At 36.5% G+C, this 17,306-nt stretch overlaps 1 protein-coding gene across 2 annotated transcripts; it reads left to right on the top strand.

Annotated features, from left to right (window-relative positions):
- Positions 1-1,963: 1,963 nt before the first annotated feature.
- Positions 1,964-12,801, top strand: LOC102221053 (histamine H2 receptor-like). 2 transcript variants are annotated; one of them, XM_023341853.1, is made up of 4 exons: positions 1,983-2,017; positions 3,792-3,854; positions 7,013-7,837; positions 10,477-12,801. In XM_023341853.1, the coding sequence occupies exons 3-4, from the start codon at positions 7,166-7,168 to the stop codon at positions 10,951-10,953; spliced, it is 1,149 nt and encodes a 382-aa protein (XP_023197621.1). In that variant the 5' UTR covers positions 1,983-2,017; positions 3,792-3,854; positions 7,013-7,165; the 3' UTR covers positions 10,954-12,801. The 2 variants fall into 2 exon arrangements, with proteins under 2 accessions (XP_005803677.2, XP_023197621.1); XM_005803620.3 differs by lacking the exon at positions 3,792-3,854 and having other exon boundaries at positions 1,964-2,017.
- The last annotated feature ends 4,505 nt before the right edge of the window (positions 12,802-17,306 follow it).

Raw genomic sequence — 17,306 nt, forward strand, 5'->3', positions numbered from 1 at the left:
AGTTGGCAGTTCTGCTTTTCCTGCGTATTTTTATATTCACCTGATTTCCCACCAATGTCCAGCAGATGGGAGAAAAGACTTGCAAAAGAGAACCGACATACTGAGTTAGTCCTCCATATACTCACCACATCCCCCATAATGAGCTCCAAATCTTTGAGGTTTCAAGTCAGGTCTAGGTGCACCATTCCAAAGCTTATTCAGAATAAACATATTAGTATAATTACTTTAAATCTGAATATGCAGCGGCTATGAATAATTTTGACAGTGTCTACATCTCAGCTTGACCTAAGTAGGGTTTATAAACCACGGCACACTGCCATTTCAGGTTACAAAAAACAAAACCTTCTGAGATAACCAGCCTTTCTTTTCCGACTGTAAAATGCGTGATTGATGGGCTGAAGAGTTTAAGTACCTCAATGATGCTCTCGTACTCTTTGCAACTTCTCCATCATTGCTAATTTAATTCAGTAAATGTTGATGATTCATTTGGTAGTTAATGTGCTTGTCTCACTTTCTCATTCATATATGCAAGTAACAGGCCAGAACTTGAAGAATGAGAAGTTGGTGTTTCAGCAGTCAAGCACTGTGACCCATTCTTCATAATTCATGTTACTGTTCAATCTTTATACAAGCAGGATTCTGTAGCCTGACTTTAATTGTTAACTTGTTGTTTTAGGGGCAGGGAAGGCTGGCGTGTGGGTAAAGAAAAATGAGCTCGGATTAAATCTGTTTCAATTTGTAGTAATATTTGTCAGTGGTTTTATTTGTCTAATTTTACCTTTCATCTTGTGCAACAATTCAGTCATCTGTTGTATCTTTTTGCATTGTTTTCCTTTACAAGTTTCTCTTTGTATTCAGTTTAGATTATTTGTCATCTAAAAATAAGAGGTCATCATTCTCCGGCGAATAATGGCACCATTCTTTTGTGTAGTTGAATGCCGCCTACTCCTGATTCAGTATTTGCACATATATTTATGTGTGGTTCAAAATGCTAGGATTTACATCAAATTATTTTACTTCACCTCTGTATTGTGTGACAACATAGCCTAGTGCGGCTATAAATATCCATAAAAAAACTGTCTAGGGCAATTAACAAAACTAGTAATTGAAATCAAAATTACCAAATCAGCACTCCTCCTGATCATCAGGAAAACATTAGTCCAATAGTTCAGTTTTAGTTATTGTTTACAAATACTCGCCTGACATGGCTTAGTTACTAAAATAACCATTGATGAAAGAATAAGTCAATTATCTTTTTCATAGGTACAATAATTTTTGTCTAACCCTGTTTCATTTGTTTATTTTTGTGGGTTTGTTTTATTGATCTGTACAGCACTTTGAGCTGCTTTTAGTATGAAGTGTGCTTTATAAATAAAATTGATTGATTGATTGATTAATTGACTGATTTATAAAAATGATGTTGTTGAACCAAATTTCAAAAACAGTGTCTGATTTCTATTTGTTAATTTTCAGTACATTTTTATTTATTATTACTGTTGTTAGTTTCAAGTTGTGTCAGTGACCATCTTGGGGTTTTTTGGGGGGGTAGCAACAATTTTGTCCACATGCATAATTCATAATTTACCAAGTAGCGCAATCTGTTTTCCATGTAGAGGAAGGTAGATTTGGAAACATTTCTCTGTCTTCATCAATAAAATACTAATTTAAAAACTGCCTTAACTGTTTTTTCAAAAAGTAACTTGAAACATTTAAGTGTGGCCAATCACAAGAAAGTAAGGAGATAAATACTAATAAATACTGTAGGTTCGACATGTGCATGAGTTGAGCACCATGTACTTCTGCAGTTAAAGCTACAAAATGATTATGGTAACTAAAAGAAGCTAAACTGCAGGAGTTCAAAGGGTATTTGGTGATGGCACTTTCATGTTAATGGGAGGAAACATGAGTGGGGGTGGAGACAGAGGAAGAGAGGGAGTGGGTAATAAATATACTCATGCAGGATCGAGGAACGTGAGAACATTCGTGATCTAGGAGGAGAAAAGGAGCAGCGAATATGGTAAGTCAATAAGATTTTAATTAGTTTTTCTTATGGCATATTTAAAACTAAGGCAAATGCATGCATTTTTTTCCTCATGAAATTCTAGTGTCTTCCAAAAATGACAATAAAATTGTTATGCTTACTTAGCTGGACTGATATACGTAGTTTGAACCGATGTGAGAGTTGCTTAGTGATACATAAATGTCACTTTTTGTGGTTAAACATTGACCGCATGTAGGTACATCTTAAGGGGATGGTAAAGTATGGAAAAATAAAAATGTGATGGTAAGACAACAAGAGAAGGAGTCAGTTGCCACCAAACGGTAGTTAACATGTAAGGGACACGAAGGAACACTTTGTACATTTGAGCATTTTTACCTCATTGAAATTCTTAGCAATAAACTTCTGCTTGTTCACTTTATTTCAAGTTAACAGTTCAAATGTTTTGTGTACCTACTTCTATGTATTCTGGGTGTTTTCTAAAGGGAACTTAAACATATGTCAAATGTGATTATGAGGCTACTTTAAAAAAACAAAAACTCTTCTGACGTATTTAACTTTAAATAAACAAAAATCATTACAAGGTGAACATGGAAGCGAGGATTAATAAATAACGGCAAAAAAAACAAATCAACTCAATAAAAGTCGCATTACTTCCTTTTGTGAATTTTATGGGGCTGTGTTTCTGCTAATTTCCCACTTCACATGTTAATTTAGTGATTTATGATGTGAAGCTCGCTCTTGTTAATTCGCCTTTTTCATTAAGCAGTGTGTTTTCAAAATACTGTGTACAGTTGTGCTGTCGAAACACTACGCTATTTAATTACAGGAAATAAGAGCCTTTTGTTATTGTGTGCTGTACAGATCAGCATGTGACTGTGCCGCTCATTTGGAACATGGTATCCAGCAGTAAAGTAATCGTGTGGTATTAGCCAAATAACAAGACAGTATTAGCCCTCAGAAGTGTAATCTAGCAAGTCATACATAAAGTGTTAACACAGGCTAAGGCTCAGCCATCTATGCAGTCTGTGTGATTATGCATTAAGTGCATACACATGCAGCCTTCCACATTTCAGGCATGATAGTATTCCAGAGACCAATAAGCACTTAATGTTTTCCTTTCTCCTACTCAGCCTCTCTCTCCCTTCTGGATCAGACTTTGCTAGAAATAGGAAACTAAATTATGCAATGACCTGTTAAATGAGCTCAAATTGTTCATAATATGATAGTGTCGTATTTCACCTGTTGCCAATCTCTTTAGGCACCTCACCAGCAGGACATGGCGAAATGATAACAAAAGTAATTTACTTTACCTTAGCTCTGGAAATGATTCTGACAGTTTGCTTTTAGAGTCAACTCACTGTTTTACCACGCTACACCCTGATTCTTAAAGCGCAGAAAGGAGCTGACTGGTTAAACAGCTCGAGTCAGACGTCGTCAGTTCAGAACAAACACGGTTGCGATGGAAACGATGGGTGGTGTCCGTGTGTGATTAAATTGTCTGGCATTTTTGTGAGGTGTTAATGCTCCTTCAGACTGAATGTGAGGAATAATGTATGATCCACATTTAAAGTAGTTAGCTAATGTTTGGACTAGAATAAAATACAAATTCATAAATTCCTTTTGAAATATATTTTTTAAATTTTATCACTTTGCAACTACAAAAAGTTTGTCTTGTTACATGTGATTCACCAATTTAAAGTTGTGCATAATTGTGAAAACTAAGGAAAACACTTGATTGTATATTTTAAAAACACAAATGTTAAAAGTGTGTAATGCATTTGTGTTATAGGAAGAATCACTCAACACTGTCACATGTTTACTGCCATGTCAACCACTCATCATATCACATGAGGTAATCTTCCTCAGTGCAAACTGAGTGTCTGCATAGCGTGACATGATAATAGAAAAATGTTATTATTATGGAATAGCAGGGGCATTTTCACAGTTCTTATATAGATTTTGTTGCAGGTATGGTTTTATATATATTGTGTCTCTAATTTTCAATGCTTAAGCCAGTGAATGTTTCTGTATGTCCAAAAAATGTTTTAACCCGGGATCATATAATATTAGATGCATATAGTAAAGATGAAAGAATTTTCATGCTTAAAACAGTTTTTCTTATCATAGAAAAGCAAAGACGATACACAATACTGTGAAGGCGGTAGTAGTAACTGTTATTTTAGAAAAAAAGAAAAAAAACTGTGATTCTAATTAACTTAAAGAGTGTTTGTATATTTTCCATATCTTTAGTTGTTTATTTTAAATAGATGCTATCACAGTCACTCATTTATGAACCACGTAATAAAAAAAATTCCTGATCGGTCTTCTACTGGGAAAACTGACAGGAACTTCCATGAAGCAAAACAAAGTGGAGCCCAGGTAAAATGGTGCTTCCTTTTTCAGCTTTGGTAGCTACTGAAAATTCCCTGTACAAACACCACATGAATGGCACTGTCCAGTTAAACATACACCATAAAGCCAGAGGTGCAAATGTCTTATCTCTCTTCTTTATGTACTACATTTAATATTGCTTGGGTCTCTGTGTTATAATTTTACAGACAGATTAGTAACGATGCTGTGTAAATTGGTGGGACGTTTCTACCTGGATTCATGACCAGCAACAAAAACAAAGTTTCCGTGCTTAGTACACATGTTATTTTGTCATTTTAACAAGTTTAGACTTTAGAGGAATATGACGTTTGCCGTTTTGTGTAGTGCAAGTTAAAGAGGAGAATTAATCTACATTAATGTCAACAATTGTCTAAAAATCTTTAGGAGGCAGTTGAATTTATTGCAGTATATAAATAACAGACATAATGTAATTGCACTGGCTGGAAATTTTACTTGTTAGTTCATCATCAGTGGCTCCTTTATGAATCATTATGGCTTGAGAAACATTAAATCTTATTTTCTGCTCCTTAGCTGCTGATGAATGTTAGTGTTGAATGAAGTATTTTGTTTCTGTTTCTCCTCTCAGAGATTGAAGACACGTGTGTGTGTGTGCGTGTGTGTGTGTGTGTGTTTGATGCCAAGTAAGCACTGCCTTACATCACCCAATTAAATTAGATGTTGCTGTAAAATTAGTTTAGCTTCTTGATTATCGAATAATTTGTGTGTGTCATAAATTTCATTTATGTACGTTATCTTAGCCTCACCAGTTGGGGCAGCCGGGGCCTTGACAGAAGATACAAAAGTAATTGCGAGCGCATTTGGTACGTTTTGTTTGTTTGATTTCCCACAAGGTATTGTGTTTTGTGACAAGGTGGACATGAACAACATAGATCTGTAAATTCAGGCAGTGGGTATTAACTAATAGGACATGACTTTACTACGTAAAAATGAGAAATAGACGAATATAAAACAGCTCTCTAGTGTATTTTCAAACTATGTGAGGGAACACAATAAATTGTTCATCTTACGTCAAGTTATTTCAAAAGAGTTTACATTTATACAACCACTATACACACTGAATGTTTTATGATTGTTTAAAAAAGATTGCTGTGTGACCTTGCTACTGGTGAGTAATTACTGCTCTGCCTACGCATTCTCCAATAAATCTCCAGAGACAAACTCTTTGACCTCAGCATCTGAGTTTTTTTTTTTATTTATCTATTTATACTGTTTGTGTTGGGGATCTTTTAAAGTCCACCCCCTTTTTCTATTAATGAATGCATAAATTTACTTCACTTACTTCCAAATTCCCATGAAAACTCCTGAATGCATATTTGCTTTATGAATTGTTATATCTAGTAAAATAAAATCTGGTATAGCTTGTGGTGCTGCAAGAGGACCTGCAAGATGTGCTAATGATGCCAGATGACCATTAGTTAGCTTACTCTGCAGCCAGATGACAGCACTACATATTTCAAACTATATGAGAAAAATAAACAGTTTATGGGATAAACAAATCGTTAGAAAGTAACACAGTAACCATGCTGAGGAAGTAACTTGTTGGAAACCTGGAACTATATGGAAGATTGAAGAACTTACTGCATGCATATAATGCCAATAAAAGTATTCAACCTGATTTGACGATAAGTTTTTTTATTTTGTAAAGGAAGCCATGATCAATATAATTTGACACTTTCAATGATATAAGATATTTAAAGAGAAGTCTAATGATAAAGGCAAAAACAGATTTTTACAAACTATGGTGGAACCAGATATCCATGGGGGTTAAGGATCACAACTGCCAGTGAATTTCTAACCTCAGCGAATATATGAGACCCCCTCAAAAAACTTGCATAAATCTCTGTTTTAAGAATTCAAACACCAAACATACCTTCCTATTCATTAACATTCACAGTAGAAGCCACCCTTGTACTACCACATAACATAAAGTCTAAAGTCTTCCATCTTTGAGGGTATAGTCAATCAGCACCAAGGAAAGTTAAACGCACTCCTGGATTGGCTGCTTTGAGAACACAAGCAGCCAATCACGGCAGCACTACGTCGCAACAAAGTCACAAGTAAGAGAATCTGTGAACAATGAAGCTCACAATTAGGTCACCTAATAGACCAGTTGTAATAGACCAATTGTAATGGTCAGTACATTCAAAATATATAACAAAAGATAAAATAATTGATTGATGACTTTTGAAGTGACTGACCTGATTCAAAGAGTGTGTGAAAATGAGATTACTTGACAGCAGCTGATGTGTTTTAACTGATTATTTTATTAAAAAACATTTATCTGGTCCATCAGTACTCCTGCTACATCAAGACAGAAGACATTTGAGAAATTAACAGTCATTAGTGTAGGTTAGGAGCCTAAGAAATATTTACCATTTACTTCTTTTTAATTAACCTTTTCAGGGTCAGAAAAACATTCAAACATTGGTGAAAATTTGGGACACCATATTTGATAAATCTAACATCTCCACGAAGGATATTTGAAAGGATCTAGGTGAAAAAATATGAGTTAGATTTAGTGTGGTTGTGCTTTCAATGAATGTGAATTCATGAAATGTTTAACCTGTAAGTAATACATTCTTATTCTGTCTTTTCCAGGGGCCTGTTTACTTCAGCAACACTGTCAGAGTTTGAAAAGACATGGCGAAAAAGGCCTATCCATGCAGTGATGTGCGTTTGAAGATGACAGCTGTCCCTCAAAGAAACACCGAAAGGAGAATCATATTTTGAATAACTGAACTGGCCAAGTGGATGATTCATTTTAATTTAGCTAAAAGTGACAGTAACCCGGTGGAAATGACTGTCACCACAGTTCTCCGTTGGCTGTTCCTCGTGTCCGTTATACTTCTGACCATCGGTGGTAACATACTGGTGTGCTTGGCAGTGGGGCTCAGCCGACGTTTGTGGCGAACAGCTAACTGCTTTGTGGTGTCGCTGGCAATTGCAGATCTCCTGCTTGGCGTGTTGGTGCTCCCCTTGTCTGCCACGCTGGAGCTCCGCAACAGTAAATGGCCTTTTGGAGGAACACTGTGTAATATTTACATCTCAGTGGATGTCATGCTGTGTACATGCTCCATCCTGACCCTGTTGGCAATCAGTGTGAACAGGTACCTGGCCATTTCATCTCCCCTCAGCCACTCTCAAAGAGTCACCCCACGAAGGGTGTCACTTGCCATTATCTTCATCTGGCTGCTGTCGCTGGCCGTGGCTTTTTTCCCCATCCACCTGGGCTGGAATACAGCAGACTACAGGGTGCAAAACTTGGACTGGGAATTTGGGGATGAGGGCACTGATAAAGGACACTACTGCCAGTTTGAATTTAACAACAACTATGTCCTTATTTATGCCTTTGGCTCTTTTTACTTACCACTGATGGTCATGTGCGGAATGTATCTTTGCATTTTCAGAGTGGCACGTGAACAGGTTAGTGTCAATTACTGATTTATCTTAAATCATCTATAAACTGAAACCATTTGAAACCAGACAGATAGTTCTAATAGCACGTATTCCCTGAGTGATTTGCCACAGGTCAATGGTTTGGTGCATCATTTTGTCTTTTTCCATTGTAAAAACGGCCCATACAACCAACCTGTACCGCAGTAGGCTATTTCTGGGCCCTTTTCAGTTGGAGCTCCATAGCGCAATAATGTGTTATGGTTAGGATGGAGCTACTAGCATCACACAACATGTGTGATGCTAGTAGCTCACACATGAGCTACTAGCCAATCATTTGGATTGCCATCCAATCATTTATTTTGATTGGATGGCAAAAAAATAAAATGCCAGACATAGAGGTGCACATTTGTTGTTGAAAACTGATATGAAGCCATGTTAGGTATTTGGGTTTAGTGCTAGTTCCCGGTGAGACAATACGCCGAACCATAAAATAGCATACCGGACCACACTGAACAGTGCTGGACCACTTAGGGAAAAGAGGCATTTATGTTATGATTAGTCCTTTGCATCATATTAAAACTCACCATATGTACAAAACATTCAAAAGCTGTGAAAATACGTTGCATATTTTCCCTTACATGGCCAGGTATTACTGTGCACAGAACCCTTCATACAAATTCACATCCCTGTTGAAGATGCAAGGACCCCTCCAAACGTTCTTTTTAGATTTCTATAGTTACAAAACTTTAATTTCAACTGTTTTGGTTCAAGATGCCATGCAGTAAGTGATTCCCAACCCTGGTCCTCAAGTACTCCTGCCATGCATGTGTAACCACTACTTAATTTAATTAGCAATAAATTCAGTAGGAAAGTTACTTTTGTTCTAGGGTCACACAGGAGGATGATAAGCATACAAGTTTTAACAACTCAAGTTTATTTTTCTTTCCCCACAAAAAAATAATAATCCAGGTAACACTAATTACCTTAATAAAATTAAGGTATAAAACTTAAATTGTCCACCCTTATATAAAAATATCAGATTAATATATAGAAAATTGAGGGTAGTTTTTTTTTTTTTTAACAGTAGCTTTAAAGCTTATTTCAACAAAAGAAATTACATATTCCAGTTAGTCCTTCAATATAACAGTTCAGTCAGTCAGTTCAGTCAATGTCCACATAAGTTGTCCGTTATGAAAATGTTCATGAACAAATAGTTTGTGGAATAAAAAAAAAAAAAATTGTGGGCCCCCCTTTTAGTTCAATAAGCTTATCTGTTGTCCACGCGAAACATCCAGCACCAGGCCCTCCGTCTTTCCAGGAATCACAAAGATGGCGGCGGAACCCTCCTGGTTCTGGAACCAATGGCTCGTTCAGGTATCGGTCGTCCAAAAAAAATAACCAACCTGCATGCAGAGCGTTAACCGATCAGGCAGGTATACGGAAATCATAGAAATCTTTCAATTACTTCTCAGTGAAAATCAAATTAGCGTTTAAAATAAACCAAAAACGCTCAGTAATAAATAAATTACTTAATAAACATCACTTCATCATAAACAGTCTCATTTCACAGAGCTATGCTATTTACAGAGCGACACTTTTACTCCGGTTGGGTTTTTTTCCTGTTCGAAAAAACACTGAGCAACGTTAGCTCCAGCTAGGTAGCCATTCTGCGTGAGTAAGCAGCTGAAAATAAAACAGACTCACCGGAGAAACCTCAAAACAGAATGTACATTATCCAGTTCAAAATAAACAGATTTCTCTCATATCACAGCAACACTTATGCGTAGTAACTTCTCTACTTCTGCTGAAATGTGCTTAGTCTGCCATTTCTTCTTCTTCTTCTTCCATCTTATTTACTCTTCTTCTCGTACCGACACATGAGAAATATGGGTCTAGTGTCCCCTACAGGACATTCTAAGAGCTAACAAACAAACACATTAAACATACAGACAGATCAGCATAGTTTATGGGGGTTACACATGTTTTAGGTTTCTTCTTGCTTCCACACATCTGACTTAAATGAATAGGTGATTAACAGGCTTCAGCTGCCCTTGATGATCTCAAAGGAGATCCTGCCATCATTTCAAACGGATGTTCTGGAAAAGAGATACATTGAAAACATGCAGGGGAGGGTTGGGGACCACTGCACTATAATAAAGTTCTCTTTGAATGAGCAATAAGTGTGGGTTTGAGGTGCTTTTCCAAATTTTTATTTGTTGTTTTATACTAGGTGTTTTTCCTGCTGAAAATCTTAATCTCACACTTTTTGTTTTGCACTGTTTTCATACAGCAATTTCCAGACTTAAACACACACACCTAACTTACCTTATTGGTGTGGTCTCTTGTCCCAGTTTGTGGAGTGGTTAGAGAAACAGCCCATTGTTTCAATCCATATTAAAACTTCAGGGGAATCAGAATGTTAAATGTAATTAACATGAACAATAACTATTAACAATAATTTACATATTTGTGGAGGGATTTTTGTACTTTATGTTTTGGGCTGTTGACTTCTTGTGGCAACACATCATATTGTCACTTGTCCAAAAAGCTGTTGCAGATTTTGTGATTTTGAATGTAGATTTTTGTAATCAGTTCCTTGGATTAATGAAAAAACTTATTTTGTTTTCTCTGCCTCTCCATCCCTACCCTACGACCAATCTTTTCAGGTAAGACGTATCCGTGCTACCACTCCGTCATTTGCACGCTCAGCGACTGCTGCCATAGCCCGAGAGCACAAGGCTACAGTCACCCTGGCAGCTGTACTTGGTGCATTTATCATCTGTTGGTTTCCCTACTTCAGCTACTTCACCTGCATGGGTGTAAAGGAAAAGAGAAATCCTCCCAACACCCTCCATTCTGTAGTTCTGTGGCTAGGATATTTGAACTCTACCCTTAATCCCATCCTCTATCCAGCATTCAACAGGGATTTCCGTCGAGCCTATGGGGAACTGCTTCGCTGTCGAGGATCATCGCGCAGGACTCTGCAGCTTACTCCTGTGACTCTGTACAAACGACTGAACTTTTTCAAGCTATTCAGGGTCTCCCAAAACTCTAAGAAAAGCACAGCCGCGGTTATGGTTGAAAGACAGAAGAGCCTTTCTTTGCCCTGTGAAGGAAGGCATGGTGCAGATGATTCATGGTGAAAGTTCTATGGATGAGAGCCTGTATAAACATTGTGGGTACAAATCTACTAAACTGTTCACAGCACCAGCATAAGTGACTATTCTACTATCAAATAATCATTTTGTGCTTCAATATGTGGGGCTATAGATGAAGATGACGCCAAATCCGAGGTTCAAGGGATCACTTTTATTGTACATAGTTTTGAAGTATCTGAAGTGCTGTTTAGGTGAGTTTAGTAAAGTAATATTTTCTAGGACATGTTCCAGCAAAAGGCATGGGAACACCGGTGCCTAAAGGATGCAAAGTGTTTGTTTTCTCTCCCTACACCCCTGTAAGTCGTAGTGAATATGTGACCAACAACTTGATTTGATATGCATAACCGGTTTATGTTTCACCTGACCAGAGCAGATTGACCTCAAGGACTTCCTGGACATCTTAACAGAATTTCTGTAAATAAAGTAATCTTTTAAGGATTGCTTTCTTAGCATGTAAAGCTACTGTGGAATGAAGAGTGTTGTTCTCATAATCGTGTTTATGTAAACACATAGCATAGCTGTCTAAAATAATTTTGCTGGATTAAAAACAATCCGATTTGAGTTGTTTTGCTAAACAGGGCCTGGTTTAGGCCGATTTGAAACAAGGTTGGGGTTGTGGGTTTGACCAGGCAAACTTGTTTATGTTTTCAACCCCAAAACTGGATTATTGTCTAAAGCTAAGAGCAAGAGTGGGTTAAAAAAATAATCAATATCTTGAATTACAAGACAAGTAATATTAAAATGCGTAAACTGTATGCCTAGTTTATTCCTACATTCAAAATTAGTAGGTTAGAAACAGCAAAAAAAAAAACAAAACATAATAGACTACAGATTACATATGAATAACAATAATCATGCTAAATTTATAGTTATTTAGCTTCAGTGCATTATCTTTCAGAATTAAAGTAATATGGCTGTAGCAAGTAATATGGATATGCAGTTGCTAAAAAAGTATGCATAAATATTTCTTCTTGGTCTGTTTATATTACCTTTTAAAGCAGCTCTTTTGGTAGAATTTAATGCTACTCATAGACAGTGCTAACTTGTGCTGACTACTTAGCATTAAAAAGGCTAATGCTACCGAGTTTAGGTGAACAAACTTCTCTGGTGCAAAGTTAAATATGGACTCTGAGTCCGCCTTGGGTTGATTTAACCCAACAGGGTTGGGTTATGGGTTGGACCCAAAATACAGGTTAGGTTTTCAACCCGAAATATCACGTGTAATTGTATATATAACATTAAATCAAAACAATGCAAACCCTATAAATAACTTGTCACTGTCAGAATGAGTCCTTATGCCTTTGTGAATAATAAAGGTCAAAAGTGAGGCGGTATTTAACATAGACTGAACTCCTGTAAAAGGAAACAACAAGAACATCAACCAAGAAATAATTGTTACCTGCTCTAAGGTCAGAATTGTTTGATTAGTCTCTCTGTTGCTTCAGTTTTCTATGGGACCAAAATGTATGTATATTTATTTTGTTGCATTGTTTCTAATAAGATGAAAAACATACCACGATTGCCCCATTCAAAGTGCGTCATCGTATGCCTGATGAAAATATATTGCCCCATCAGCATAAGGCCAATCCAATATAGTACTTGTCTCATTGTTTATACAAAGTCTGATGCAAAGATCATATATGTCATTTAAAATCCTTAGTCATTTTTATTGACTTAGTCATTATCTTTGTTTACTTGTACTTTGTGTTCTCCTGTGCTACATTTCAATGGCGCAAAGATTAATAAAATCACATCTGCTGCATGAAAAGCAGGATTTTTATCTCAATGTCAATAATTGCATTGTTATTAAGTTTGGTGTGTTTGACTACGAATTATTCAAGTCACAGAAAGAAATCTATTTACAGCTGTTGTTTTTTAAGCTTTTTTTATTATGAAAATAAAAGTTTTTTATAAATTTTCTGTAAGGAAAAATGTAAATGATGAAATGAACTAGCAATATTGCAATATTGAGCGGCACAGAGATGCATCCTAGATACAGGATGTAGTTCGATCGAGTTTGATGATACAAAAGAGCAAACTAATGTCGTGGTTGATTTAATGTTTCTTGTAAAACAGCTTTCAACAGGAGTTTTTGTCCAACTCTCAAATGGCAGAGCAACATCTTGATAGAGACTTGTGTTTTTGCAGAATGACTTTTGTAAATACAATCCTGTTCAAGAGAGACAGACATTACACTGCTGTGAAATTGGCAAGAGTTTTAAACACCAAAATGGTGTGAACCCTCCATGTAGGAGCAACAATATACTACAGTATATTGAATTGTTTTGTCATAATTCCAAACATTTAAGATGATTAGTCAAATTTTAATCTCAAACAAAGATAACCTGAGTAAATACTCAATGGAGTGCTGAAATAATTTTGATTTGATTCATTAAAGGGAACTTCCCTATGTGATCCTCCACAAATGCAACGTGTTGAGCCTTTCTAGGAGTATAAACATTAGGATATTTGGGGGGAAATGTTTTGCGGTTTGGCAAGACAAAATTGGAACTTTTTGGAAGATGTGCATCCCATTATATCTGGTATAACGCTGACATGGCATATCAGAAAAATAGCATATTAACAGTCAAACATGGTGATAGATGACGGATGTTTGCCTTTGCTGCAGTACCTGGATAACGCGTTAACTGAGTGGCCGGCCATGAGTTCGAGAACTTAAGCTGAAGCTCACTTGAGCTATGCAGCAAGACATGGGTAAGATGCATAGCAGCAGCTGAATGAGTCAAAACAAAAATAAAATAAAGATTTTGGTGTGGTCTTGTCAAAATCTGGATTTATCCAATTAAGATGTTGTGGCATTAACCCTAAAAATGTTATCCATCCTAAAGGTTTTCCAGTGGCTGAATAAAACATTTTAGAAGGTGGATAAAAAAATATTTCAGAAATCTTAAAATTGATTTCAAATGCTTGGTGACAGTCAAGTGGGGAGCAACCAACTAATAGGTTTAGGGATTAATTACTTTTTCAGATAGGGCAGTTTAAAAAAAACATTTTGCATTTGATTAAGTTTATCTTTTTTGTTGTTAAAATTTCCAAGTCCCTCTTGAAGATGAGATCTAGATCTCAATGTGATTTTACCTGGTTAAATAAAGGGAATAAAAAAAACAACCTTTGAGGGTCCTTCAGATTTAACTGTGACGTAAAGGAAAAGGTGGACAAATCTGGTGAAATTGTTTTATAGCACTGCATGCTAACCCATTACCTTTAATGGGAACAAGAACTCTCACAACATAGCTATGTTTACTTAAAGTGAAATATTAGTAAAATTTCCTTACCACTGGAAATTAAAGAATTTAATGAGTAGGGATTTATTGTACTTCCTCAGAGATCACAGCCTGCATTAAGTGCAAGAGCGGAGTCATAGGTTAACAGCTCAGGCCAGACAAAAACAGCTTGATCTGTGGAATGCAGTCTGAGTGAAGCACTTTTTAATGTATCACTCATCTCCAATAACCTTCTGAGGATGTTTGCTTTCACAAAAGTAATGGAGAGTCTTTATCTTTTGCAGTCACTGTTGCCTCATTGATCTATTTTGATTTTTTTAAGCGGTGCCAATTCATTTGAATTGGTCCATCTCAAACATGCTGCTCAGGCACACCGAATAGAGAGACAATGCACAGAAGAACAGCTGCAAAGTTTTTTACCTGCTTGTAATTGACAATAATTTTTCAAATGGGACATATATGGGCATGGGCGTAGGTTTGGGTATGGACGGTCGTGACATGTCACGACCAATATTCAAGGGATATAAAATAGTCCCGACCAATTTTTGCCATATTAATTAAAAAAAAAAAAACATATGTATTTTTTAACAAAAACAAAATAAATAAACGAAAATCTACATTGATTAGTTTAGTAAGTTGTAAGGTCCCACCAAAACTTAGACCAAACCTACGCCCTTGTATATGGGTAGGAAATAGATTGAGAAGTGGAAAACGGATAGGATTGTCTACAGACATTGGCACAAAATGGACACAAAGTGTGTTTTCTAGGTTTATGAGACAGAAAGTGGGACCCAAATGAATTCTATATGTACTGCCCATTTTGACATGGATACTTTTATCCCATCATAGACCTGTGACTTGGCCAAGAACAGTAACCATAAGACCGTTTTTGCTCAAAGTAGGATAGAATAATGAGAAAAAAATTTAACTGAAGACTTTTCTTTTTTTTAAGTCCCAAGTAAAACAGCTGTGGCACAAGAACAAAATGTTTTATACAAATGCTGAGCCCACACCTCAAAGTGAAAATTGAAATTCTCTGAAAACAGACGTGATAAATTGTGTAGTAATAATGTTTTAGAAACGACCTAAACAAAAAATAGTGTCACAACTATGAAGACAGATGCTATAAACTTCCACCAGATGGCAGTATGAATCAGCAGTTTTTCATGAGTTTGACAGAGATGCTCAGTAACGCACATTATGAAAGACAATTCATAACCGAGATAATTTTATTATTTTTTTTTTTTCTTTGAAGGTTAAGATACATTTGGAACTATTCAGAGAAGGACTGCAATAAGACTGAAAGCTTAATTATTTGTATGGTTCATTAGAGAATGCTTAAATAATTACATTTATAACAGTCCCAAGAGAGAGCATACATACATTTGACATACAAATTGAAGCTCTTGGTCCATTCCACTTAAAGCTTTCAGTTCGAAAATCAAGCGGAGCAGAGGGAAAAACTTACAATGCAAGAAACCATTATGACTATAATAGAGTAATAAAATATGTTTGTTTAAAAAAAAAAGCAAGAAATCGTCTCTGCCAAGCTGGCTTTAATTACATGCTATTTATTTCTCGCCGAGGGAAAAGGAAAGTGTTTACATTTCACATACAATATGAGAGTGAGTAGGACGGGAGGTGGGCGGTTAGGAGCCAAACTTAAAATATAATTTTGTTTGTGATTTCTTCACAGCTACTCAAGCCCACATTGCATGAGCTTACAGAGGAGCTGAGGGATGTGATTGGAGAGCAGGTTGTTGTTTGTAAAAGCACATGTTCTAATGTACCCTCAGAGGAGAGTGGTTGCCATGGATAATTAAAGAAATTTCCTCTGATTGCAGTGGGAGCTATAGATTCTCATCTGGTATAAACAGGGTGGAAAAAATTAAAAGCATCGCTCTATGCTGTGTTTTAATCATACCTTTTCTTTGTGTTTCATTTTGAATACTTGTTCGTCTAATTTTTCTACTGTAACCTGCGTAAAAGCATCCATCTCTATGAAGTCTGTCAAAGGGTTTCATCTTTTGCAGTAATTCTGGTTCTAACCAGCTTCTACTGTTGTATTGGTATGTTCGTAGTTTTTATAGAAAATCCATCTATCTGTCCATCCATCCATCCATCCATCCATCCATCCATCCATCCACATCATCAAAACTGATCTACAGACTTGGTCCGTTTTTGTTTTGTTTTGTTTTTGCAGAACAGCTCAAATTCAATGAAAATCTGAGATAGCACTTGGGAAGATACATTTTCAAGTACTTACTCAGATTCTCAATTGGATTTGTGAATGTGTACTTTAGCTACCCGTTCTAACTCCTGAATACTTTTTTTGTAACTATGTTTATGCTTATTGTTGTTTTAATACTGGATGGTGACTCTTCTTCCCAGCAAGAATTATTTAATAGCCTATAAGACAGTTTTCTTCCACGATCAATCTGTATTTAGCTTCATCCAACTTTTTGTTTTATCAATTCTGACCAGCTTCCTTGACCCTCAACAGTATGACGCTGCCACCACCATGTTTCATAGTTGATGTGGTGTGTTCACAGTCATGTGGAGGGTTTTTTTCTTCTTCGTCTTCCTGTCAGCAAATGGGAGCTTTTATGGAATTTTTTCACCACTAATTTCTTCTTCCTCTGTGTTTTTGGCTCTGCCTCACTAAGGTCAGGTACCAGAATGGTTTTTCTCTGATGCTCTCACTTCTCATTGTTCCCTGGTCAGATGATGTGTAGAGAATCGTGGAACAGGTTAGTCTGAGCATGCTCAGTGCGGGGGTTTTGGAGGCGTGGGAGGCACTGAGATGCTGCTGTAGTGATCCGCATCCACCTGACAGCAGTTGTTTTTATGTTGATGATGCCACACAGGTAACCCTAAAGAAAGACAAAACAAAAACAAAAACTGACCCTTCAAACCAGGAAATGAAAGAAGCCTCAGATGAAAAGCTGAATTTATTATGTGATTGCATCGCTTTTCTTTTTTTTCTCTAGTTGTAGAAATGTGCTTCACTATAGCAACAACATTTTCCTCCTGGAAAAAAACGATCACATAAATATCCCCAAATCACCATGGACACTAAATGTTTTTTTCTTG

The sequence above is a fragment of the Xiphophorus maculatus genome, chromosome 11, assembly GCF_002775205.1.
Source record: "Xiphophorus maculatus strain JP 163 A chromosome 11, X_maculatus-5.0-male, whole genome shotgun sequence".
Taxonomy (NCBI): Eukaryota; Metazoa; Chordata; class Actinopteri; order Cyprinodontiformes; family Poeciliidae; genus Xiphophorus; species Xiphophorus maculatus.

What these genes read in the sequence shown, in the direction of transcription:
- LOC102221053 (XM_005803620.3), top strand. Translation starts at nt 7,166, where the DNA reads ATGATTCATTTTAATTTAGCTAAAAGTGACAGTAACCCGGTGGAAATG. An exon ending in TCAGAGTGGCACGTGAACAG is followed by an intron (nt 7,838 to 10,476) that starts GTTAGTGTCAAT and finishes CAATCTTTTCAG; the next exon opens with GTAAGACGTATCCGTGCTAC.